This window comes from Henckelia pumila, chromosome 1, assembly GCF_033568475.1.
Source record: "Henckelia pumila isolate YLH828 chromosome 1, ASM3356847v2, whole genome shotgun sequence".
NCBI lineage: Eukaryota > Viridiplantae > Streptophyta > Magnoliopsida > Lamiales > Gesneriaceae > Henckelia > Henckelia pumila.
In genome coordinates, this window is record NC_133120.1 from 161,862,047 (window position 1) to 161,889,719 (window position 27,673).

The window sequence follows — 27,673 nt, forward strand, 5'->3', positions numbered from 1 at the left end:
GATTGGCATAGAACTCGTGAATGAGAGAAATGTAGATGGAGTCAGGGACAGATGGAAGAAAGAAAGATTCCCACTGTTGAGCCTTGATAAGGTCCAACAGAAGGAGATGAGACTGGGCCAAATAGGCGGAATCTAAGATACGACCAGGATGAATAGTACGGTCCTGATAGTCTTCGGGAATGGGCCTAGAGATGGCAGGCTGGGTCGGATCATGGGATTGGGCTTGGCTTGTAGTGGCGAAAGCACGACGGCGTTTGGATGCCATTTAGAGAGGTTTGGATCGGATTAAAGGGAGAAAAGAAGATGATTTTTAGGTGTGAAAAATCGGAATGAGCGATCTGATATTTATAGGGACGGAATCGATCGGAAGCTCCGATCTGCGATCGGACGTTCCGATCGTGCGGTCGACTTAAATCAAGACACGTGTCGATCAGAAGCTCCGAACGTTCTTCGGACGTTCCGATCCTGAAGCGGTAATTAATTTTAAGGCGGTGAAAATAATTCAAAAAGCCGGATAAGATGTGGATCGGAAGTTCCGATTTGTGATCGGAGGTTCCGATCTATGTCTTGGAGGGAAAATTACCGCGTAGAATAGGAAATGGCGGGATATGGATCGGAAGTTCCGATTCTCAATCGGTGTTTCCGATCCGGAATCGGTGGTTCCGATCCACCTGAGGTAAAAAATGCGATTTTTGACTCTTTAATTTTAAATTTTGCAAATTAATCTTTAAACAGATAAACCATATAAAAATGTGAGCTTTATAGTATTGAAAAATACAATTAATTTGTATTCTCCAACATTAATTTGCTCGATTTTTTAATATTAAGCTCCCTCTTAATATGACATTAATTTTAACTTATGTCTACAAGCGATTACAACTCAATCATGCCAAGTTCACCACGCAAACGAATAAAATTATTTTCATCTAGTGGTTTTGTAAAAATATCGGCAATTTGATTTGACGTGTCAACATATTGAAGTTCAACTTCATTTCGTTCGATGTGGTCACGAATAAAATGATGACGAATGTCAATATGTTTGGTGCGCGAATGTTGAATCGGATTCTTTGTAAAACAAATGGCGCTAGTGTTGTCACAGAAAATAGGGATTTTTGAAAAAGAGACGCCATAGTCGAGCAATTGATGCTTCATCCAAAGAATTTGCGCACAACAACTACCGGCAGCCATATATTCGGCTTCGGTCGTTGACAACGCAACACGGTTTTGCTTTTTGGAAAACCAAGAAACTAAACAGTTTCCTAAAGAGAAACAGGTTCCACTAGTGCTTTTCCTGTCCACCTTATATCCACCAAAGTCGGCATCACAGTAAGCTTTTAAATAAAAGAAAGAATTTTTCGAATACCACAAGCCGAGATTTGGAGTATTTTAAAGATATTTGAAAATGCGTTTTAAGGCAAACAAATGTGATTCCTTTGGACATGATTGAAATCGTGCACACAAGCAAACACTAAACATAATGTCCAGTCTACTAGCAGTAGCATATAATAAGGAGCCAATCATACTACGAAAGGAAGATTGATCTACAGTTTTACCATTTTCATCCTTGTCGAGTCTGATTGCTGTGCTCATCGGTGTGGATGATAATTTTGTGTTCTCCATCCCAAACTTCTTTAGAATCTCCTTGATGTATTTGCTTTGGTTCACAAAAAACTCATCCTTGCACTGTTTGATTTGTAATCCGAGAAAATAGTTAAGTTCCCCCATCATACTCATCTCTAAGTGTTCCTGCATCAACTTAGAGAATTCTTGACAAAGAGTTTTATTAGTAGAACCAAAAATTATATCATCAACATAAATTTGCACAATCAAAAGATCATTTTTGACATTCTTGGTGAATAAAGTAATGTCGATCTTTCCTCTTGAAAAACCATTTGAAAGCAAGAAAGTAGACAGTTTATCATACCAAGCTCTAGGAGCTTGTTTCAATCCATACAAAGCTTTGTTTAATATATACACATGATCAGGCAGTAAAGCATCAACAAAGCCATCATGTTGTTCAATATAAACTTCTTCTTTCAATTCACCATTCAGGAAAGCACTCTTAACATCCATTTGAAATAACTTAAAATTTCTAGAGCAAGCAAAAGCAAGTAGCATGCGAATGGATTCTAGTCTAGCAACAGGCGCATATGTCTCATCATAATCAATGCCTTCTTCTAGGGATGTAAATGAACCGAACTGTTCGCGAGCTATTCGGAGCTCGGCTCGTGAAAAAGCTCGTTCGGACTCGTTCGTTAAGCTTATTGAGCCGAGCCCGAGCTGAATTTTGAGCTCGAAAATTTTAACGAGCCGAGCCCGAGATTAATGATGTTTGGCTCGTTAGCTCGCGAACATGTTCGTTAATAGGCTCGGAAGCTCGAGCTCGAGCTCGGCTCGTAAGGTGGCTCGTTAGCTCGGGCTTGGGCTCGGCTCGTTTAATGGCTCGTTAGCTCGGCTCGTTTAATGGCTTGTTAGCTCGGCTCGTTTAGTGGCTCGTCAGATCGGGCTCGAGCTCGGCTCGTTTAGTGGCTTGCCAGCTCGGTCTTGGGCTTGGGATTGAATCGTTTAGTGGCTCGTCAGCTTGAGCTCGGGTTCTGGATCGGGCTCGACTCATTTTGTTGGCTTGTGAAAATATATTAATTTATATAGTTTCTCGAACTCGGCTGGTTTAGTAATTTATATGCTCATTGAGTAAATTTAAATTTATAATATTTTAAAAATTAAATTAATTATTCCTTGAAAAAAATTATGTTTTTTAAATAATAAAATTTTGATTTGTATTTGAAATTTTATATAAAAGAATTGATATGATATAATAAATTTATTTGCTTTTAAAATATTATTGTAAAAATTATTAATATTTTTTACATATATATGCACACGAAACATTTGTTTGAAATTATAAAATTGTGATAACATCATATCAAATTTTCAATTTAAAACAAAAATTAGTATATTGTAATAAATAGAAAATTACTGATAAGTGATAACATCTAATCAAATATAAAAATAAAATTTTTATATTATTATAATATTCGATCAAATTTCAAATTGTGAACCAAAATTCATAATTTCATTACAGATATAATTTATGGATATTTTCACATATATATGGATACAAAAAAATTAAGTGTAATTAAAAAATAATGATAACATTTAATCAAATTAAAAAATTTTATAGAAAAAATAGATACATTATCATGCATCTATACCGTTTGTGAATATTTTTGCACACAAAAAGTAGTTAAAATAAAAAAATAGTGATAATATTATATGAAATTTTGAACCAAAAAACATATATTTGATTATGTTTATTTCTTTTATTGGTAATTACGTTTTAGTAATAATTCTATATATATATATATATATATATATATATAAATTAGGTATCGTACGGACAACAATCTTAAGCACTTACATGAATGTAACACTTTGTACATTCAATCGGTTATTGCCACATGAGTTGTTAACCAACTAGGTGTCCATGATTGTCAAGTAAAACTTTAAGGTAAAACACAAAAATGTTAAATTTTAATATTAAATAATATTTTTTATTTTAGATTTTAATTTTATGACATACTTCGGGTTATATTAACAAAATAAAACAACCCTAATCAAATGTAAGGTATATAGGTTTATAACTTATATTGTATTTAGTATTTTTTTTTTTACACAAATACATGCATGTATATAGCCATGAAAATATAGGAACAATTTTTTTCATTAATTTTATACATTTTCTTTTAATGATATTATTTATCTATATGAAGAAAAAATTAGGTATATATAATTGAGATGAAAATATTATGATATAAATCTTATCACACATTGGTAATTAAATCATTATATATAATTAAAAGAATTTGTGGAATAATAATATCATTTCATTGGTATAGTTAATAAAAATAAGCTTATCAATGATCAAACAAATTATAAAATCATATTTTATTATGATTAAAACTTAAAAGTTAAAAATATGAATTCAGTCTTGTTAAATAATATGATGTTTATTATGTGATCATTAAAATTATTATGTCGAATGATGTTTTAAAACTAAGTCACCATATAGGTGTCCATAAATTTGTGGTAGGCTGAAGTTTTTGTTAAAATATTTTCAAAACTTAATTTAATATTTTCAAAAATTTAGTTGCAGACAACGACTTAATATATCATTTGCGAGTGGAATAAATCTTCAAAAACAACAACTTATTTTCAGAAATTGTTTCACATAATTATAATAATTACCGATATATTAAATACGTACAAAATTACAAACATATTTTAATGTATTTTAAAATTACCGATAATTATAACAACTAGTTAACATTACAAACGTATTTTAAAAAATCGTATTTTTGAATATCAAAATTTTAAGAATATAAAATAATTATTAGAGCTACAATAAATACAAAAGATTTGATTTATGAAAATATATACATATCAATATATCTATACATAGATACGTACATTGACACACATGTAAGTTTCTTTTCTCTCAACTTATTCCCAGCCAATTCACGCGATCCCCTTTCCCCCAAACCCTAACAACCTCTCAATGCCACGATTCGCCACCTTTATTAGCAAGAAAGCTATCGACTGAAGCTATAAGAGGTGAGAGCTTGTCCTTGGTTTCATTGTAATACAAAAATATTAAGGAATCTAGGCCCAAAGCTCAAATCGTCGCCCCCTGTTCTTTGCGATGTTTGAGCTATTTCTGGCTTTTCTTGGTTTCCATCTTATGTTCTTTATATCGTTTTTAGTAAAGTGCACGGAGGACTAATTGATAAATAAATTGGGCTAAAAGCATTAAATTGGTTGTTCTTTCAGTCGTACTCATTCCTTTCTCTCCGGTTTCTGGCAAGTTTTTTTTTTTTCCTTTTTCGTCTTAAATCACTTCTCTGAATTTGTTTTTGCTTTTGGGAATCGTATTTTCTTAACTGTGGTTTTTTTAGCAGAAATTTAAAATTTTCAGTCATTAATAATTGTTGTATCCTTGAGTAGCGTCATCTTATATTTTCAAATTTTGAGGTATTATCGTATCCTTGCAACATACTTGGCAACTAATCATTAGCTTCAGTAGATGTTTTGGTAATTTCTTCACTCATCCCAAATATATAGCTTCCAAAACCTCCTGTACAAATTTGATTTATCTAATAACTACATTATTATTCCATGAATATGCAAAACAGTAGACATTCCGATGTACCGGTTTTAAAAATCAACTTTTAATTTTCACTTTTTATAAATTTATATTTGATTTTTTAATTTTTCAAATCTTATATTTTCAAATTGTTGCCAGGGACGCATGCGAGCTTGATCTGTAACAAACTCCTGCATTTCTTCTCCATTTTCAGTTGGAATTAGAATAGACTTTCCTTGTTTATGCAAATGTGTAGATAACACCAGTCCCTGTTATTTTTGTTGATCAGCTCCAAACATGTCAAATCCAAACACATTATCTGCTCAAGAATCTAGCACAACTCCAGTGGTGGGAGGAGCTCAACCAAGTACAAATGATGCCAATGAAACTTCCAAAAGCAAGGATGTGATTGAACTTGAAAATAATGAAGATGGGGAAGATGGGGACGACGGTCCATATGGACCAAAGAAAAGGAAACGCACATCTACGGTATGGACTAATTTTAAAGAGATTGTTCTTCCAGATGGGTCGCTGAAGGTTGAATGTATTTATTGCAAACGTCAAATGTCATATTCTAAGGCTGGTCCTACATCACATTTACTTAGGCATGGTAAAGGTTGTTTGCAGAAGAAACTTAGTGAGAAAGGGCAGAAAAATCTAAGTATAGTGACAACCATATCGGAGACAGAATCTATTAGTGCGGTGCATAACTTCAAATATGATCAAGCAAAAATCAGAGAAATTGTATCTCACATGATTATTGTTCATGAATTACCATTCGCCTTTGCAGAATATGAATTGTTCAACTTATTGATGAAAAATGCTAGTCCACATTATCAAAAGATCAGTCGTGCCACAACCAAAAAAGATGTTATCAGTTCTTATGAAATAGAGAAGAAAAAATTACTGGCAGAACTAAAGGATGTAAACAGGGTTAGTGTGACTACTGATTTATGGAGGTCTGATCAAAAAATTTCATATATGGTCGTCACTTGTCATTATGTGGATTCAAGTTGGAATTTGCAGAAACGAAATTTGAATTTTTGTGAAGTCCCTCCACCTCATACAGGAATTGTTGTTTGTGATGTGTTACACAAGTGTTTGGTTGAATGGGGACTTGAAAACAAGGTGTGGACAGTCACAGTTGATAATGCTGCGTACAATGATGTAGCTGTTCGAATGCTCAAAGAGAATCTCTCTTACAAAAACAGTCTTCCTCTTGGTGGAAAATTGTTTCACGTCAGATGTTGTGCGCATATCTTGAATCTTTTGGTACAAGATGGACTTTCGGAGATCCAAAATATAATTTCCAATGTGCGTGAGAGTGTGAAACACATATCTGCCTCGGAGTCCCGTATTAATATTTTCAGTGACATTGCAAAGCAGTTGCAATTATCTTCAAAGAAACTAGTGATGGATTGTTGCACTAGGTGGAATGCGACATATTGCATGTTGTCTACTGCTCTAGAGTTCAAAGATATCTTTCCAAGATATCAACAAAGGGATGCTAGTTATAACTCTTTGCCAAGTGAGGATGATTGGGAGAAAGTTCGTGTCGTTTGTTCTTTTCTTGAAGAATTTAATGAAGTTACCCACATCATTTCAGGTAATATTTTCAACTTGAAACTTGTTTCTTAATAAAAAAAAATTATTGTTTGAAAGTCTAATATAATTATCTACATTTGTCAGGTTCAAAATATCCAACTTCGAATTTGTTTCTTCCTGAACTTTATAACATAAAAAAGCTGTTGAACGAGAAAAATGTGGGTGAAGGCAGTTTCATGAATGATATGAGAAATAAGATGAAGAGGAAATTCGATAAGTATTGGGGTGAGTGTAACTTGTTAATATCTATAGCAGCTGTATTAGATCCAAGGAATAAGATGAAGTTGATTGAATGGTGTTTTCCAGAGATATATTCTGAAGTTGATGCAATTGAGAACATCATTACAGTTCGTGAGACATTGCGTTCACTATATAGTGAATATGTTGAGGCTCACAAAACAAATATCACTGAAAATGATGTCTCAAGTGGTACTCAAAAAGAAATTTCTAGTGGTCTAAGTATTGTTAGTGGAAAAGGAAAGGGTAAAGTGAGGACTCAATTTGCAAACTATATTAAGAATGTTGATAGTGTGGAGCAAGTGAAATCTGAACTTGAAGTGTATTTTGAGGAAGGAGTTGTATTTTGTGAAGATGATGAATTTGATGCATTGTCATGGTGGAAGTTGAACAACTTAAAGTTTAGGATTTTGTCAAGGATGGCGTGTGAGGTACTATCAATTCCAGTAACTTCTGTAGCTTCTGAATCAGCGTTCAGTGCGGGTGGTAGAGTGATTGATACATATCGTGCCAATTTGGGAGTAGAGACGGTTCAAATGTTGCTTTGTGCAGAAGATTGGTTACGTGCCCGCTACCAAATCAAGAGAAAAGAAAAGGTGAGTAGATCAATCTCTAATTTTATTGTGTATTTTTATTAATTATTTGTTATGCTCTATTAAATTATATTATTCATGTCTAACATTTTGAATTTTTGTACTTGTATGCAAAAGGAAAATTCAGGACTTAAAGAGATTCATTTCACTTAATGACATTATCATCAACTGCGATAAGCTCACAATGCTCATTGTCTTTGAGAGGTGAAGTTCATTTGTTTTTTGAATTTATTTATTTTATACGCTTTTTTATGAATTTAGAAACCCTTAATTAATTTTTTTGAGTGTATTGTTGACATATATAATCATGTATGTAAAAGTATAGCATGTAATATATATACATGTGTGGTCAGTACTGAGTATTAAAATCTTAAAAAAGTCATGAAAATCATCAAAAATTGAAGGAATTGGAAAAGAGGGCCTCTTTCAATATTGGAGTTGGAGTTGGTCTTATGTTTCTGATTGCTTCCAATAGAAATGAGCTGAACAAAATGGTAAATTTGCACAAACAAATGCAGATTTTGCTTCAAAGTTTCCATACTGAATTTTAAAATAATCTGTAGGCACAAAATAAGATAATGAGTTCAAAATATAAGTATGACTGTATGAGCAATTTTGGTGACACGTGCACCATATCAGTTTTCCTAGGTGATGCATAGTTTCTTTGATTCTTTTGTTTGGTTAATTTTAAGTATTCATTTGGCAGTGGTGGCAACGATATATTCCATCTCAACAATATGGAACACTAATCCTTAACAATGCTACTTGAGGCAAGAAAGTAGTAGAGGTGGATCGAAATGGAACAAATTAATTTGAATAACATGATACTTAAATTAATTTGAATTACCTGGTTCCATATACCCAATTATGAAATTATGATGACATAGAATGGTGATTGCATTCAATTTTTTGCTTGCTTATATTACTTTGTGATAGTGACTTTATTTTTTATATTGCATAATGATTTTTAATTTTTATTAGAGATGATGTTGCGAAGAATGGTGGTTGCAGGATGGATTTAATTTTTATTTGAGATGCAGTTTGCACTTTTCTAATGGTTTTTCTAATTTGGGTTGTTTATATACAATGTAATGATGTTATATTGTTCTTGCGTATCGTTGTAGTGGACTGTTGCATATGACATATATTTGATAATTAATTTTACGGTTTTATTTATGTTTTTCATTTTATTTTTTTAAGAAAAAATTAATTTTAGTTTATATAGAGATTTATATTTTGTATTTAAGTTTCACGAGCTCGAAAACGAGCCCGAGCCCGAGCCCGAGCCCAAGCCCAAGCCCAAGCCCAAGCCCAAGCCCACTTAACGAGCCATAATACGAGCTTGCTTAACGAGCCTGTTAAACGAGCCAGCGAGCTTGAAAACGAGCTTGTTTAACGAGCCAAACTCGAGCCAGGCTCGTTCCATATGATAAATGAGCCGAGCCCGAGCCGAGCCCGAGCCAAGCCCGAGCTTACATATTCAGTGAACGAGCCGAGCCGAGCTTTATTACAAAAGCTCGGCTGAAGCTCGAGCCGAGCCCGAGCCTCCAAATATACCAAACGAGCCGAGCCCGAGCCTGATACTGTTCGGCTCGGCTCGGCTCGTTTACATCCCTACCTTCTTCTTGACTATATCCTTTAGCTACAAGCCTAGCTTTATTTCTAGTGATAGTGCCATGCTCATCAAGTTTATTCCTAAACACCCATTTAGTTCCAATAATAGATCTATCATGCGGCCTAGGAACAAGATTCCAAACATCATTACGTTTAAACTCATTCAATTCATCTTGCATAGCAATAATCCAAGAATCATCTAATAAAGCATCATCAATGCACTTAGGTTCAACATGTAAAACAAAAGCAAGATGATTGCAAATATTATTAATTGAAGAGCGTGTGGTTACTCCCTTCGAAGGACTTCCAATGATAAGATCCATAGGATGATCTTTGTGAAGCGTCCAATCCTTCGAAAGTGGTGTTTCCTCAACAGAAACATCTATATCATTTAAGCTTGAGGAGGCCATCTCTTCTTCGAGTAATTCTACATCATAGTTAGTAGTACAAGGAACTATAGACATAGATTCATCAAATATTACATGCATTGATTCTTCAACAAGTAAAGTGCGTTTATTAAATACTCAAAAAGCCTTACTTGTGGTAGAATATCCGAGAAAAATACCTTTGTCAGATTTGGTATCAAATTTGCCAAGGTTGTCCTTACCGTTATTATGAATATAGCATTTGAAACCGAAAGCTCGAAAGTATAAAATGTTAGGCTTTCTCCCTCTCCATAATTCAAGTGTTCTATTTTTCCTCTCAACGACCCCGTTTTGTTGAGGAGTTCTAGGACAAGAAAAATTGTGACCGATGCCTTTCTCATCACAAAAAATTGTAAAACTCTCATTTTGAAATTCAGTTCCTTGGTCAATACGGATCTGTTTTATAGAAAGATTTTTCTCATTCTCAAATCGTTTGACAAAAGTTTTAAAATAATCAAAGGCATCATTTTTGTGGGCTAAAAACAATGTCCACGTGTAACGTGAGAAATCATCCACAATGACAAATGCATAAAGCTTCCCTCCTAGGCTAGCGTTCCTCGAGGGACCACATAGATCTAGGTGAAGAAGTTCAAGGGGCATAGAAGTAGATATAAAAATTTTTGCTTTTAAAAGATTCTCTTGTATGTTTGCCAAGTTTACATGCATCACAAACAGAATCTAATTTTAAATTGAGTTTTGGCATACCAACAACTAAATCAAGTTTAAAAAGTTTTTCTATGGTACTAGGACCAACATGACCTAGTCGTCTATGCCAAAGAATGTTGTCATCAACATTCAAGGATACAAGGATTTTAATATTTGATAAAGATAAATTGTTTAAAGAAACCTTGTATACATTTTTACTTCTATATCCTTTGAAATTTATGGATTTGTCAGTCATGAGTGATATAGTGCAGTGTTGGGGAGTGAATTTGACTTCATAACCTCTATCGCACAATTGACTTATGCTTAGTAGATTATGTTTAAGCCCTTTCACTAGGAGTACATCATCAATCAAGCAGGATTTAGATATACCTATTAAGCCGATTCCTTCAATTACTCCTTTGCTGTTGTCTCCAAAGGTGACAGTTTCCTTCTCCTTTGGTTTGACGGATTGGAGTAGATCTTTGTTTCCCGTCATATGTCTAGAACATCCACTGTCTAGATACCATATGCTAGGGAGAACAGTTTTCCTATTTCCCTGCAAAAATTGGTTTTGGTACCCTTTAGTTCTTTTGGGTCCACAATGTTAGAAAAGAGAGATACAAAATAGACTTCTAAGAGTTCAGTCTCTCATAGCAACATCATCGCGACTTTCTAAGAGTGATCCCAGTAGTAGGTAGGGCTATGGCCTCTTTAAAAACCTATTTTCTTGGACAGAGCAGCGTTCATCAGGAAGACCAGTCGCAAGTCAAGGCAGTTTAAACCGGTCTATGATGAACTCCCTTAGATCATGATCTCATAATGCCAACTGATGAGTTGTTAAGTACTCTTAGGCCTCCATTTCATATAGCTCTTTTGATCATATTGAAATTTTAAAGATCTACATTTATGTCTAACATGACCTATTTTACAACAATAAGAACATATAGGGGGTAATCTCATTTTTGCTTTAGCAATTAGGCTAGTAAAGTCAATTGATTTTTTACCATACCCTAGTCCACCCTTATCAAAACTACATTTCTGCATGCTAAGTAGATTATTCAATTTATTACTACTGACATTGAACTTATTAAAAGATTTTTCTAAGTGGGCTATGTCATCCTTTAATCTTACGTTTTCATGCCCCTTAGTTTCTAATTCACTTTTAAAGTTTTTATTTTCCTTTCTAAGTGACTTAGCCATATCAAAAATTTGTTTATATGCATGTAGTAGTTCGTCATAGGAATATACCTCGTCATCGTCGTCGGAGACGATGTCATCACTTTTAGCCATGAGGCAAATGTTAGCTTCCTCCTCGTCATCGTCGCTATCGCTCCAAGTGGCTAGAAGTGCTTTCTTCTTTCCTTTGTCAGATTTTTTCTTGAGAGGGCACTCATTTGCATAATGACCTTGTTGTTGACAGTTGTAGCAGGTAACTTCTTTGTCCGTCTTCTTTTTGAAGTTGTTTCCTCGCAGAAATCTTTTGAATTTTCTTGCAAAGAGTGTCATATCATCATCTTCATCTTCTTTGGATTGGCTAGATAGAGCAATCCCCTTTGCCTTGATATCTTCTTTCTTTATTTCCTTCCTTGTTGATAGTTCCAACTCATGGGTTTTTAGAGTCCCATGAAGTTGATCAAGGTCATAGGAAGCGGTGTCGCCTTTGTTGGATTCTATGATAGCCGTACTCTTGGCATCCCACTCCTAGGGTAAGGCGCGTAGAGCTCTCCTCCACACTTGTTTGGTTGGATATTGTTCCCCGAGTTGGGCTAGCTCATTGATAATTTGAGTAAGCCTTCGGAACATAGTATCTACATCTTCATTTGATTCCATCTCGAATGTTTCGTATTTGAGTTGGAGTAGATCGATCTTCGTTTCTTTGACTTGATTAGTCCCTTCATGGCATATCTCCAACTTGTTCCATATCTCTTTATCGGATGAGCACATTGAGATCTGGTTGTACTCATTCATATCTAAGGAACAATGAAGAATATTCATGGCTTTAGCATTTTGAGATATAAGTTTCATATCCTCCTTAGAAAAGTCGTCCATTCCCTTAGGAATTTTGACACCCTCAACCTCTTTAGTAGGTATGTAGGGACCTTTCACAGTAACCTTCCAAAGGTCATAATCTATGGATTGGATATATAGGGACATTCGGTTTTCCAGTATCCGTAGTTTATGCCATTGAAAAGAGGAGGACGATTTGTTGATTGCCCTTGAGCATAGTCGCTCGCTAGATTTGCCATAAGAACCTTTTTGAAAATATTTTGAAAAAGGTGGCTCTGATACCACTTGTAAGAACCTAATGGGGGGGATTTAGGTTCTATTGGCAACTTTAGCAATTTAAAGCGATTATGCAAATACGCAAGCGGAAGACTTAAAGCAATTAATAATAAGTGCGGTAAATAAATGCGTAATGTAAATAAAGCAGTAAAAGGGATAAGAGATGTTTATGGAAGTTTGACGATAAATCGTCTACGTCTCCCCTTCTTGGTTAAGATCGATTAACCAAGGATCCACTAGCACTTCGAACGACTTGGCTTTGATGGCTCCAAGGATAGCCTTACAACTTGACACGATCACCTCAACGATACAACTCAACACTTGGCCTTAAGGGCTCCAAGGATAGCCTCAACAATCACACAACACTTGGTTTCACACTCAAGTGTTTACACCAACGATTTTCACAACCCCGGATACAACTCGATATATGAATATATTTTGAAAGCTCAAAGGGGCTACAAATTGCTCAACAAATAGCTCAAATAATGATTAAAAGGATTGAGAGACTTGAAGATGTTGGGATGCTTGAAATGGTCTCGGAATGCCTCTATTTATAGTTGAAAATTCGGCATCGATCGGAACTTCCGTTCCCAGCATCGGAGCTTCTGAAATTTGAATTCTGAGTCACGCGGTTTGTACAGGATCGGAACTTCCGATCCCACTTCGGAGCTTCCGATCGGCGCATTAAATATGTTGTCGGGCAAAAGTCTTCCGGACAAGATTATCAGGCTGCCGTAGTAGATCGGAACTTCCGATCTATGATCGGTGCTTCCGATCTCGTCACTTCGTAGCTTCCGTTCTGTTTCCGAACAATATAAAATTCCTTGAAAATAGATCGGAGCTTCCGAACCATGATCGGAACGTCCGATCGTCCCTTAGCTTCCGAAGATCCTTCTGATCCTGATCGGAGGTTCCGAACTCGAATCGGAACTTCCGAACTCGTAGTAGTATAAGTCTTTGAAATTTGTTTCTGATCTTGAATAAACTTGTACGAAATTGAGCTTTGAAAATTTTAACTCTGTAATAAGCTCATTGTAAACATTAATAACATTTAAACCTAGATTTGTTAATCATCAAAACATAAACAAAAGGGCCTTGTTAATGCATTAAAAACATTAATCTCACAATCGAGATTTATATGCGTTTAAGGCGTAACAAGAGTGTTTGGGCAAAATATGGAATTCCAGGTCCTTGTTCATGGTTTACCACTTTGGTTTTAAATAGAACGTTTGTAAATAATTTAATCATCATTTTCATTGTCCAGGATTCTTTTCTTCCTGCTCAATGGGTTATGCAAATGGAGTAGTAAGCGCTCAAGGGAGGCAACCACTGGTTTCTTTCGGGGTGATATCAGATGTCCAGTATGCTGAATACCTGATGGCCGCTCATTCCTTGGCTTTCCACGCTATTACAGTCATAGCTTGCTTGTTTTGCACCACAAAATGAATTTGTAAAACTCCATTTGTCTTCAATCATTTCACAGCAGATTTTTAACTCCAAACCTTTTCTTTTGTGGATATATGAAGATCATTAAATTCAATTTTACATTGTCATAATAGATGTGATAATTTGAAAGCAGATATATTGGATCACTTATTATGATATAAAATTATGAGTAAAAAATCCATTTTTCATGTACCTAAATTTCGATCACTTAGTTATTTTTATTTTGAAAGTAACACGATCACTTAGTTATTTTGAAAGTGACACGATCACTTATTATTATTATTAGTAGTAGTAGTAGTAGTATTATATATCAATAATATATATATATATATATATATTATTATTCACAAATATGGTGGTTGTTATTATATATATTATTGCGCATCATGTTACGAAAATGAAACTAAAATTAGATAACAATACATATATAAACATTATCATTGATATGGTGTAGCGGGACCTTCTTGACAAATACTTGATGATGAAGATTTTAACTAAACCTTTACATAAGCCTATTTTATACATTCGACCAACCTAATGCATAGAAATTACCAAAAACCAACAAAAAAGTTCATATTTAGATTACATCCAGCAAAAGTGAGGTCCCCTACACAATTACATACCACATCCAAAAACTTTAGCCACTTTCTGTTTTCGGTGAAGAGCTTGACTGTGAGCTCTCAATCTGGTATTCCTTGACTGCATATTCCTTAGTTTCACTTTCCATGGTTGAAGTATTTCCCACCGACCTCTTACCATCAACATGACAATGAAGTTTTCTCACATCTTTCTTTTCTTCTGCTTCCTTTTCTTCTGCCAGGAGTACCCCAGCTGAGGCTGGGGTAATTGCCAGATTCCCTGTTGCATGACCTGTCCCTGCAGCTTTAAAATTGCTAACAGTCTTTCGTTTAGGAGGTGATTCCAGAACCTCTATTTCATCATCCGAAGTCAAGTAAACATACTCCAAATTTCTCTTGGAGTCCATTGGAAGAACGAAACCCCAACTAGAGTCGACAGAAGCATCATCAGATAGTTTCTCCGAGTCACTCATGCCTGCAGCTTAAAATAATGCGAAAGCTATATTTCTAAACACAAGAGAATGTTTTTAATATTCACTTGAGCAACGACAGGGATGCCAAGTTGCCTTATATAGAACGTTTGAGATTGGAGATTAATAAATGTAGTATTTACAACCTCCATCACATTCTACAACTACCTCATTAATTTTATACTACAGTGCATATCCCATCAACTTTTGAGTTAGACTGATGGGAAGCATGCACAGTGACAACAGAAACAGTAATTTGAGTTTTCTATTCAATGCATGAAATTAAAAATTAATACCAAGCAGGTGGTTGGAGAACATAAATGCAAACATATATTATTACCTTACTTCGTACATGGAAACACTTGTCCACTTACATATATAATACCAAAATAAATACAGTGGACATCTAAAACAAAAACAGGGACATTTAACAATCACCCTGTTTAACATACAAACGAGGACCCGGCCGAAAGCAAACTTAGTTTATGACATTATAGGCAATCTTACACACAACTAATACTGCATACTAGCATTACACAAATCATTACCATTAGATTCTACCATTACTTGAACAAGATAACAATCAGTAAGATTAGTAGCAGCATGAGGCAAAGAATTATGGAAATGCAACCGAAGCAACAACATATTTCCTCTCCGGTAAGCGTTGGAGTTGGACGGATGGGTATGGGTATGTCCAAGGGCGGGACTGAATTGTGCTCAGATGTGGCAGTGGATTTCTCGACATTGTTTGATGATTCCTCGTAGCGTGGTTCATTGTTTACTGTTTTTCTATTAACACAATTGGTCGTCGGTCCACCGACCGATACACTTTCATTGTACATTGTTTGGAAATTTGATACCTCATTCAGTCGATGGTATTCGTCTGCCACAAAAACTTCTTTGGATGGTTAAGAGAGGCTGGACATATGTAGTAATATTTTTCAGGTTGAGTAGAAAATTGTCCAGCTTGTCGTAAAACCATTAAACCATTTCCACATTCACATTTTGGTGGATGTAGCGAGTTCATATCAACTGCAATGTTAAAAGTAGGTTACTTAGAGACATTAAAATATAATAGAGGAACAATGAGTTTTATCCAATCAAGAAAATTATATTTTGCGTGAAAAAATAATATGAAAAAAAAAACCACATAGACGGTGGGAATAAATTGAACACAACTCATGTTATCATTAAGAACCATCTGTTTATCTCCAATTTTTAACTACAAATCTTGGTTCTTGCTGCAACCTTGACAACAAATAAAGCTTTCATCACTAACATAACAATCAAAGATTCGTCAAAGTGTTAACAAAATATATACTTTACACTGTCAGAAATTGTTTGTTTACTGAGAATGGTGTAACACAATATTCCTTAAGCAATATTATGCACTTCTAAATCTTGTAATTTTATGAAAATTTGCCATGAATTTAAAAAATATTAACGATATTCAAAGATGAATGCAAATTTCGATAAACCATATTGATCTTGATGAACGCACAGTCGTAACCCAAAACTCATAAAATATTATGTAAAAAACGAAAAAATGAAAAATCAAACACATTACCTGCAGATTTGAGGAAGGTAATGATAAGAACGCTGAATTTTGAATTTTTTTCAGATGAGTCCGAAGCTAAAACATTTTAAACCTGAAAATGAGGATGAATCAAAAATATGAAGCAGGGGCGGACAAATCTAAAAAATGCAAACCCTAAAATATTTTGCAGATCAAAAAATAAACTCACCGGATTTTGTTCTAAATTAATCGGAGTGATTTTGACGAGAGGAAGATAATTGTTGATGGTGGTAGGTAGGAAGATGCAGTTGTGGTAGTGGATATGCGTGAATGATGCTGACTAACTTTTGCGTCCTTCTCTCCCAATTGCAAAGGGTATTTTCGGTAATGGACATTAATTTAATATTAAATTATGATTTCAATCCCAACAAATCAAACACGGTATAATTTATCTCATCATATAACATATCAATATATTCTCTCTTTTAATCACTAGGATAATACATCATTCTTTCATCTCATCACACGAACCAAGCGGACCCTACGAGTTTTTATTTCTCGCGAAGGAAATTTTAGAGTTCTTGGGCTGCTTATTGGGCTTTTCTTGCAACGTATAAAAGGAATTTGAGAGTGATAATTGGAGGAAGCCGCCGCATAACTCAAACATAATTTGGGAGGAGATTGATCGTGAAATTTTGAAGGGAAAATATGCACTTAACGTAAAGAACAGAGTTTCAAGATTGCGTTTTTCGGACACGGCATCGCATATTTGACTTTGTTTCTTTCTTTTATATTTATTAAATTCTGAATTGATGTCTACTTTTCTGAACATAAAGTATTGTTATCAGAATTTTATTATGAACTAAATTTCTTAGTTTAGGGATTGGATGGAACCTGGTGTAGACACTTTTACAAATTCTTAATTTTATTGAATTGAATTTTTTTAGATTAATTGTTTTTCTAGTATTGATTATTGTTTCAATTACTTGATCAATAATTGATTTGTTATATTTATTTTGAATCCAACACTCAGAAAAGGGGATTTTGAATAGGACTGATAGAAATAACACTGTTGATTGTTTATATAGCTCGGGAGAGTATATAACTTTAATAGAGTCTTAGAAAGAACATCGTTTTACACATATCACTACAATTAGATTCTTAATATGGATATTGGAATTGAACTGCAGTTGATACACTCTATTTGGCACTCGGGAGAGGGAAATAGAATAATCTAAGTGTTCTTGGCTATTAATTAAAAGGAATTCATGAAAATAAATTAATTAGGAGTGATTGTTGTTGAAACCAGGTGAAATCTAAATCTCTATATCATTTTTCCTTTGATTGACAATTTCTGAAAATTGTGTGCGTGCTACAAAAATTCATTGCTTATTTTATTTTTCTGCAAACCTCTCAATAATTAATTTTCAAGATAAAGTTTAGATCATTTTAATTACAAGTACTTAATAATTTTCAATATTACTCCTCGTGAGATCGATACTATATTAATCACTTTATTAAAACTTGACATTGTGCACTTACGGACACATAAATACGCAACATATTTTCTTGATCTTCAGGTGCCAACTGTATTTGATTATAGCCTTGGTAGGCATCCAAGAAGCTGAGCATCTCAAATCCAGATGTTGAGTTGACCAACACATCAATTCTAGGTAGTGGAAATGGGTCTATAGGACACGCTTCGTTTAAATCAGTAAAGTCTATGCACAAGCACCACTTCCCACCAGGTTTTGAAACCAGTACTACATTTGATAGTCATTCTAGGTACACGACTGATCGAATATACTTAGTTATCAATAGTTTTTCTACTTCTTCAGTGATGTGTCTGCTCTTCTCCTGTCCGAATGTTCTTTTCTTCTGCTTCACCGGTTTACTCTTTGGATCTGCTTTGAGGTGGTGAAGTGCATAATCCGACGGTATACCATGTAATGCTTCATCTTTCCAAGCAAACAGATCCGTGTTTTCTTTCAGAAAGTTGTTGGGGGCTTTTTCTAATGAGGTTGGCAGGTCAGAAAAGTTGTTAGGGATTCTTCTAATAAGGTTGGCAGATCCGACCCGATTTTGACCAACTTCTGAGGATCTCCGGGTAACACTACTATATTCTTGAGAATTTCGGTGGCCTTAATTCTTTCATTCTCTCCGCACTCGTTTTCGACTACATGAACTTCGTTGTGATCTGGACGATGTTCTATTTCTTGATTTGTTTTCTGTGAAGAGTTTTCTGTAGCAGCTTGTCTTTTTCGATCACTTGCAGTTGCTTGCAAAGTGATGGCATGGCATTCCCTTGCCAAGCTAGTGTCGCCCGTAGCCTCACCAACTCCTTCAGGCGTGGGGAACTTGAGTTTCAGATGCTATGTAGAACCCACTGCTCTAAACAGATTCAAGCTAGAACGCTCTAAAATAATGTTGTATGCAAATGGAGATTTCATAACAAGAAACTTCACCATTTTGGTAACCCTTCGTAGGTAAGAACCCAACGAAAGTAAGAGAGTGACTTCTCCTAATGTTTTGATGACTTCTCCCGCGAATCCGACTAACAGGGTGTTCACTGAAGTCAATGAAGCATTGTCAATCCCAATTTGACAAAAGCGTTATGAAATATGATATCTGCGGAACTTCCTGAATCCACCAATATCTTCTTTACCCAGAAATTAGAAACTGTGGCAGAAATGACCATGGCGTCATTGTGTTTTCCACGATGGGCCTCGAGGTCAAGGTTTCCGAACGCCACCTTTTCCTTTGGTGCACTTGCCTCAAATACGGTGTGCGTCTGGGCTCTATAGGCGGAAGGAAAATCCTGCGCAGCCGCACGGATCAAGGTTTCTCTTGCCCTGTTCGAGTCATCGCATGCCGGGTCTCCAAATATTACGGCGGTTACACCTCCGGTAGGTAAGTTCATTTCTGGTCTTTTTCCTCGATCATTTCGTTCTTTCTGCTAGTCCGTTTCGCGTTGGTGCTCTGGACGCTTGTTGTTATTCCTTTGATACCGAGATTTGTCTAAAAATTGCCCAAGTTCCCTTGCTTGATTAGTCTTTCTATCTCCGCTCGTAGGCTAAAACAATCTTCTGTGGCATGTCCTTTGTCTTTGTGAAACCTGCAGTATTTTTCAGATTGCTGCCTTTTCGGGTTTCTTTTATAGGGCGAGGGGGTTGTAGCAACCCTTGCTGCTCAGCTACCGCTAGTATGTCTGTCAGACGAGCGTTGAGCAGGATGCTCTGGGGACGAGGGCTATGCGCCACTCGCTTCTCCTCTCTCTTACCTCTGCCTAGTTTTTCATCCTCTCGTTTTCTCTTTATAAGTTAACGCGGTTCTATAACATCTTCTATTCTGATGTACTTTTTCCGCTCTTTCTAGCAATTCCTCCAAAGTGTTTGGAGGTCTTCCTTCTATTGACTCTCTGAATTTCTTGTGACGGAGATTTTGCTGCATGATCCCTGCCAGTAAGTCATGATTAACGTGCGGGACCTCATGAACGGCCTGAGTGAATCGCTATACAAATTCCCTTGGACTTTCTCCATCTTTCTGAACTATCGAGAACAAGTATGCCACAATTTTTGGATATTTCCCATTCATGGAAAATTGGTGAAGGAAACGTTTGGTTAGTACCTCAAGGCTTCCTATTGTCCTAGGGGGTAGCTTGTTGAACCATGTGAGTGTTTGTCCTGACAGGATAGTTCGGAAGATTTTGCAATATGCTACGTCGCTGATGTCATGGAGGTCAGCATTTGCGTAGAACCTGTCCAGGTGATCTTGCGGATCCCCTGTCCCATTAAACTCCAGCAGGTTTGCTATTTTGACCCCTATAGGCAGTACCTCTGCCAAGATACCTGTGGTGAACGGACTGCGACGGGCGGGCAAAATGGCTACAAGGCCCTCATCTCCCTTGGTGCAGCGCAAGTCCTGGCGGTGGGGTGGTGCGTGACTATTCGCCTCATCCTCTCGAAGTTTTGTTCCCTTCTTCATGTTCACAAGCGGTTCATCGTTAGTTTCGAAAACTTTTTTTTCTCGTGGAACCCTCTCCAAGTGATGCGAATGCACCCCTCTGTCGGGCGTACCCGACTTCCTGCCACCCTGTTGCTGAGCTGCCAAGTACAGTGTCACAGCTTCTGCTACAGCCTTGGCTGCTGCTTCTTCCAACAAATCCTTCAGACCCTCCGGGGTGATTAAGAACTCTTGGTTCTGCTGAGGGGCTGGAGGGGGTTGCTCCTCTCGAGTGTTGCGGGTTGCTTGCGATCCCGTTTGCATTCTCAGTGATGAGGTGACTGTTCCCACAGACGGCGCCAAACTGATGCTACACGAAACCTTGCTACCCTGAAGAGGGTCTTCCGCGTGCTCCAATCAATTAGAGTAAACCACAACTTTAGGAAGTCAAGCGCTCCATACGTATCCAATCCATCAAAACTAGGGTGGTCACCTGCGTCACAAAATGAGGTTAGAGGCGTCGGAAGATGCCCGACGAAAAGCCTCCGACGCTCAAGTCAGCGATCTACCTAAAATATGTACTCAGAAAAACTAAAAAGCTTTTAGAGCATAAATTAAGATAACGTGAGAGTGTACCTTCAAGAATGAAAGTGAGTCTTCTATTTATAGACATCTTTGAATGGGTCATGGACCTCCTAAAATATGGGTCTCTCTCTTGGGCTCCAAATGAATTTGCCCCTAATTTAATATGGCCATCCTACTAAATTTAATTATTTTAAACTAGTACATATCACAAATAAAGAAATGCAGTAGTCCCATAATATTTTGATGTAGTAACAAGAGCCGGGAAAGGGAAATGGATAACAAAGCTCCAAACAAGCTGAGCCACAACGTCTCATATTACCATTATAATTTGTCCGTTGAATTATTGTCCCAAAGTGTTTTTGTATCCCAAGTGTTCAAATTCGAATTTATTACAAGAACTTTCTACAGTAACTATGTCCAAACCTCTCTTTTCCAGTCCCACATTGAAGAAAGAGGATCAAGGAACGTCGCAGAAACTCCACGGTGAGCTCATCGAGCCACCGGACAGATTCCCTCCAAACTGCAGAACAGAAAGTTCATGAAGATAATCAGCTCGTGCATTCAGTTACTCAGTGGTTTCGAAAAGTTTTTACGATCATTTCAGCGGAAGGTTACCTTGTCCCCAAGTGTTCGATTATATCAGTAGTCAGAGTAGATCTTCTTTTACTCTCAAATGCGAGTGAAGCAGCTTTTCTTACTAGAACAGAACCAGCAATACACCCCAGTATCATCGGACTGTCGCCCAGCTTCTCTACGGCCGCAGACTGCCGTGCCCATGAAAGAAATACTGCAACACTGGAAACAAAACCAAACATGATTGTGAACTCTTTCGACGGTAACTCCGGGGGAAAATTTTGAACTTCTCAAGCATTAGATGAGGAAGCTATACGTGTATACGCTGGCCAACCGTTGTGTCAAGTTTTCACTTCCGGATTGATTTCTTCATGTGAAAAAAGGGGAAGTATGATTTTTTACAACTAATGCAGTTAAAAATATGGTTTTCAAAAGGGATGTAAAGGTGATGAGCAAAACTTGCAAGAAGGGAGAATGAGAATCAGTTTTATCAATCGAACCTAAAAAAAAAAAAAACAATAATAGTAAAAAAAAGAATGATAAAGGTAAATATAGCCAATTTACACTACTGCAAGATTTTATGAATGAATATACTAGGAAAATGGAAAACCTAGGAAATTACAATACGTTAATATGAGAATGCTAGAGATGATGACAGACGCTTACCTGCCGGAAAGTATATCACCTTGGCCACCACAGCGTCGGGGAGAACCATACAAGTCAACGGCACTAACTGTACAGATGACAACAGAATTAAAATCCCTTGTACTAGAGAATTTTGATTTCCACCATAACACAGACAGTAGCACAGGAATGGATCTAACAAGTTAAAAAAGATTAGGCCATACAAAATTTGACCAAACCCGATACTCAAAAATGTTAAGACTGGGGGCTAAACTGAAGCAGACATGTTTACATAATGGTTACCGAAGAATGTTAGCAACACGAGTCATGAAAAAATAAAGAAACTGACAGGACCTGAAATCGTAACAATAGACACAACTTCAATTGAGTGTTCAACTCTCAGAAAATGTAGAAGAGGAGACTGAAGAAGAACAAGGTGGGGAAACAGCATAAGAGGGAAGAAAGCTTGGGGAAAGGGGAACTCGCAAATATTCGGTGCCCTGCAAATGTAACAATTTAACACTGATATAGTCGTATTCTCTAACATCATAACAAACCACTGTTTCTACCAATTTTATCTAACTATAATAATCTGTCCAGCACAAATATTACTACAATTTGTTCATTATAATTTTCAATCACAATATGTATCACAAACATAAAATTTCATAGCTCAAGAACCATCATCGTGCATTTAAGAAATACTAGAGGCACTAAACTAATAGTAAACTCAAATAACAGAAATCTTTTGGGTCCCACCTCCGATAGGATCCCATGATTTGTACCACTTCTATGGCACAACAGGTTTGGGGGCTAACCCGAGATGTAAGTAGAAAAGACATCCAGCCAACCAATACAAGTTTGAGACAGAGGCATGGATAATGATGATTACGCTACCCATTCTTACAAAACAATGAGGACATGCAGCAAAAGCTATACAGCGAAGAAATTTAAGCACGAGAGAGCACTCAATAAGTTATTAGAGAGTCAAAAAATGAGAAGTTGAACACAAATGGAAGAGAAAGGACCGCAACATACGAGACGCTTGAGTAGCGCACAGAAAAGATGAAGTAGAGGAAAATGGGAAGGAGGTGCGAATGTGGTGGATTTAGTCAAATTTACCGTTTGATTATCAGGAGAAAGGGCAATAACGAAGTATCATGAAGCCGATTGGAGTTTAACAAGCCCGTAATACCAAAATAACCTGGATTATAATGATTTAGCTTCTGAAGCCAATTAAGGCCCCATAAATTTGCCAATTTACACTTACCAAGAGAATCCTCTAGTGTTATCTAAAATAGCAGTGTTGAAATATTGGGAATAGCGGCATCATTTTCTTCTTTGTTCAGGATAGAATTATTTGTTGACATTACCTGTTTGGCCATTGCTGATGTAGTCAGATCCTCCTTTCCTCAAAATCGTCACACCACCTATTCTGAACAAGAAGAGTTTCTGTTTCTTTGTTAGTGATATGCCACTTCTCATCTCCTAAAATCACTCACTAAAACTATATCCTGTATTTGTTCAATTATAGATGATGCATATGCATAATAAATCTTGAGGGAGGGACAAATAAAAGGTTTGTAAATAGGCATGATAATTTATCTCTTACCCCATGTTCTATGTGCTATCCTAATATTAACAATACTACAGAACGACCAACAACAAGAAAAAAATGGGAGCTTATTACTGACCCTTTTGCGAGAGAATGTAATTGTTGAGTTCCATTTTCATCATTTACTTCACATTGTAAAACCTTCTGAACTAGGCGCTTGTACTCATTAACATTCGGGGTCAGGACAGCCAAGGGAAAACCATTGACCAGATCAAGACAATTAGTTACAAGAAAAAGTCCATCCTATGGAAACCAAAGGAAACAAGGGCAGGTTAAAATAGTAAAGATTTGAAAATGAGTATTTCAAAGAAGTGATTTAGTCTTTTTTTAACACGTACTCCGTCTATAACCATTGGGATATTGGATTCCTTAGCATGCTTCATTATATCACTCACACAATCCTGCAAACAGACGTGATACCATTTTTATTGGTCGTGCAGAGAAAGTTTGATGTGATGACTGAAAGGAGGAAACATGAAGCAAGAAATGGTCAAAGAGAAAGGAAAAGGAAAGCAAATCTTTTATTTCCAAGAACACTGAGACAGTATAATGGGCCTGACTCAAAGACATTGAGCTAGAGAACTCTGTTGATTTAAAAATTTCATCATATTCTCTGCCACACTGAAAGTCAAGAAATTGAACAGAAGCAATCTCTAAATTAAGGGTTAAGGATTAAAATATATCAGCAGATTGTTCAATTAGCATCCTGGAGTTATATTATGCGCAAAGTATTTTTCTCTAAAGTGACACACCAAGAGAAACGGGTCCCTCCCAAGGCCTGGACCAATAACGAGACAATCAAATCTTTCGATCCACTTATCAACCTCTGCAACAACTTTGGCTGATGTTGCTCTCCGATCCTCGTCCCTGAGTAAAGCATTTCATAACCTTGAGGCCACTCAGAAAAAAGACAAGGGAAAAAAAACATGTATAAACTAAACTAAAAATTATTGTTGTTATCAGGCTCACCTAACGTTGTATGATTCCTCAAGTATCGGGTGGACAATTAACTCAGGGCTGTAAATTTTAATAACTGCAGCAGCATCCTGTGTACAGAATACATGGGACAAATCTGCACCCTGCAAAACGTAAACATACTTGGTTCGAAAATACGGAATATAAATGTTGTATACAAAAACGAAAATATTCAATTCCCTAAACTACAGAAGTAACTGAACTTTCAGAGGTTAGGAAAATGAAGAAAAGTAGAGAAGACAAAGCACCATGAGGATGGACTAACAATTTTTAGAGCTGAAATAGCAGAAAAATATGGGGCACCAGTGTATTCACGACAACCACCGACCACTGCTATCTTTCCTGGTAAGCAGTTAAGGAATTCATGGTATGAGTCAGTATTCAGTTACCCAGATAACATCATCCAAGTATAGTGTGAAATGTGAGTTGTCATACATACTCTGTTGTCTGTTCAATTTTACGAAGTAAATAGAAAAGAATAAACTCTAGAGTACCAAATCAGCTCAGAGGAAATAAGTTTTCACCAAGTCTTAGAGATCATACTGCACCTCAAATCAGTAAAAACTGTCTGGCACCCCAAAAAATAAACCAGGTGCAAACGGTGCCAGATCATGGCATAGCACTAAATCGTAGTCTTAACATCACAATTTGAGCTGGCTTAATTATGACATATGGCATCTGCTGGATTAATTTACGATTTATACAGGTTCATTGAGACTCAAACAACTTGTTAATTTTTCTAATGTTACATCATGGCTAAAGAATTTAAAGCCCACAAAAATTGGATAGTTCATCTCCTCTCCAAAACAACCCAAGCGCTTAAAGCGTGGGATGAATTTGTTTTAAGTTGAAAAACAGGGAAAAAAAACTGAAGAACAAGGTCACTGTCAACATCAAGGCACATTGTTTGAAATAGAAACTTTTCCACTGTACTTCCTTTTTCTTGCCCTCGTACAATCCAATAAATTCTATAAAGCTCGTGTTGATGATAAGAGACGCCTAATAACCAAAACATGACTCGCAAAAAATTTAAGCTCTACCCAAAAATCACAACGAAACTAAAAACAATTCAAGGGCAAAAAACGAAGCACCAAATATCTCAACAGAATAAATAATGCGAAAAATTGGTAGCATCACCAGCTTGGCCTTTATGCCTAGAAGATTCAAGAGACGGAGTAATTGATCTCAGAATAAGAATAGCATCAGACTCCGATAGAGGGACGCCGCCACTCAATAAAGATTGCATTTTTACGGTGGTACTGCGAATATCCTTATTGTTGCTTGTGTTGGTATATTGTCCTAAACACCTTATCAATAACTGTTGCCTCCTTAATACAGCATCCAACAAACCCACCATATATTTCCCTCAAAACTGCAGAGTGAGACTGAGAGAGTCAAGAAAACAAAAAGGCTCAACCTTGACAAATATAGAACTAGTGCAAGACCAAGTAGAAAACAGGGAAAACAAATGGGCTAATTGCATCCACGTCTAAAAGGTATAAAACCCGTAAAATTAATAGCATGTTAGACCCTATGTTTTAAAAAAATTAGTATAAAACCCCTATGAGAGGGTATAAATGTGTCCGAGTTTGTATAACATAGGGTGAAATGTGCTACATTTTAAAAAATTGAGGGATGCATTAGCCTATTAATATTTCTTAAGGGATTTTATGTCTTTTAGACTTTTCACGGGGTAGTGGATGCAATTAGCCCAAAACAAATAGCTGACACGTACTTTTTCAAATAAAATGTTTGCGTTTTGCGTTAATTAAGAATAAAAAATGCATTTTTGTGCAATGTGTCTTGCATCAAATCAAACCAAACCAAACCAAACGGGGAAGAAACGAGAAAGTGATCAAAACATATAGACAGATGTCAATGGGGATATTTAGGGAGAAGGGAGTGAAATCTATCATATTTAAAAAAAAGATTGGATATTTAATTTACATGTATGCCCTCGTGTTTACTTAATAAAAAATAAAAAAAAGTTTAACAAATTTTAAAAATCAAATTTTCTTTATGTTTGGGTCGACCCAAGATCTTACTTGGGTTGACCCAGAGCAATCTTGGGTCGACCTGCTTGGGGTCGACCCAAGATTGCTCATGCTTGGGTCGACCCAACTTGTGCTGCGAAAAGATGTTTTCGCAGCGCGTTGCGCTCTGTGGAAAACTTGCACGCTGCGGAAAGAAGCATTGCGTGCCGCGAAAAAATCATGTTTCATTAAATTCGGGATGCGATACATAAGGGACTATGTTGATTATCAATTCCATAATACATTTTGTTTGTAACACATTTATTTGTATTTTTAACATTTCTGTTTGTAAAAAAAATTAGGCAGTTAAATAATTTTTTCGTTGCTAATTTTACAATTTTGATCAAAATCTACATAATTTTGACTTATAATCGTATATGTTGCAACATATTGATCCATTAATTTCACAAGTTTGTTCTATAACCGTACACATTTTAACATATGAATTCATTAATTTCACAAGTTTGACCGATAATTACATAATTTTGACATGTAATTACACAATTTTGTTTAATGTTTATTGACAATTGTACATTTTTTTACAATTTTTCCACTAATTTCACGAGTAGGGCTGGGATATCGAGCTAAAATACCGATTTTTCGTGACATCGTACCGAACGTTTTTCGAAATATAGACATTTTTTTGGTATATTGAATTTTTTTTCGGTATCTATATGGTACCAATATGGATTTTTCCATACCAACATTTCAAAATTTTGATATCGGTACCGGTATGAATTTTTTTCATGCCAATATTTTTTATACGGTATACCG

The 27,673-nt window shown here is 36.1% G+C and overlaps 2 protein-coding genes across 5 annotated transcripts; one reads left to right on the top strand and one right to left on the bottom strand.

The window, feature by feature from the left end:
* Positions 1-5,437: 5,437 nt before the first annotated feature.
* On the top strand, positions 5,438-13,988 carry LOC140874342 (zinc finger BED domain-containing protein RICESLEEPER 2-like). Its single transcript, XM_073277628.1, has 4 exons — positions 5,438-6,746; positions 6,830-7,578; positions 8,139-8,223; positions 13,807-13,988. Exons 1-4 carry the CDS (start codon positions 5,438-5,440, stop codon positions 13,986-13,988), a joined length of 2,325 nt encoding a protein of 774 aa, XP_073133729.1.
* A 1,517-nt stretch (positions 13,989-15,505) lies between these two features.
* Positions 15,506-26,685, bottom strand: LOC140882596 (ATP-dependent (S)-NAD(P)H-hydrate dehydratase). Of its 4 annotated transcripts, XR_012150248.1 has the most exons (14): positions 26,004-26,310; positions 25,132-25,208; positions 24,861-24,970; positions 24,644-24,758; positions 24,230-24,292; positions 23,971-24,134; positions 23,650-23,711; positions 22,319-22,385; positions 21,695-21,874; positions 21,503-21,599; positions 21,131-21,232; positions 16,782-20,987; positions 16,604-16,685; positions 15,506-16,068 (listed from the first exon to the last, which is right to left on the bottom strand). XR_012150248.1 is itself a non-coding variant. In XM_073288698.1 (11 exons), the coding sequence occupies exons 2-11, from the start codon at positions 26,221-26,223 to the stop codon at positions 21,569-21,571; spliced, it is 1,089 nt and encodes a 362-aa protein (XP_073144799.1). In that variant the 5' UTR covers positions 26,224-26,238; positions 26,602-26,685; the 3' UTR covers positions 21,343-21,568. The 4 variants fall into 4 exon arrangements, 2 of the variants coding, with proteins under 2 accessions (XP_073144799.1, XP_073144791.1); XR_012150249.1 differs by lacking the exons at positions 16,782-20,987; positions 21,131-21,232; XM_073288698.1 differs by lacking the exons at positions 15,506-16,068; positions 16,604-16,685; positions 16,782-20,987; positions 21,131-21,232 and adding an exon at positions 26,602-26,685 and having other exon boundaries at positions 21,343-21,599; positions 26,004-26,238.
* Between the last annotated feature and the right edge of the window lie 988 nt (positions 26,686-27,673).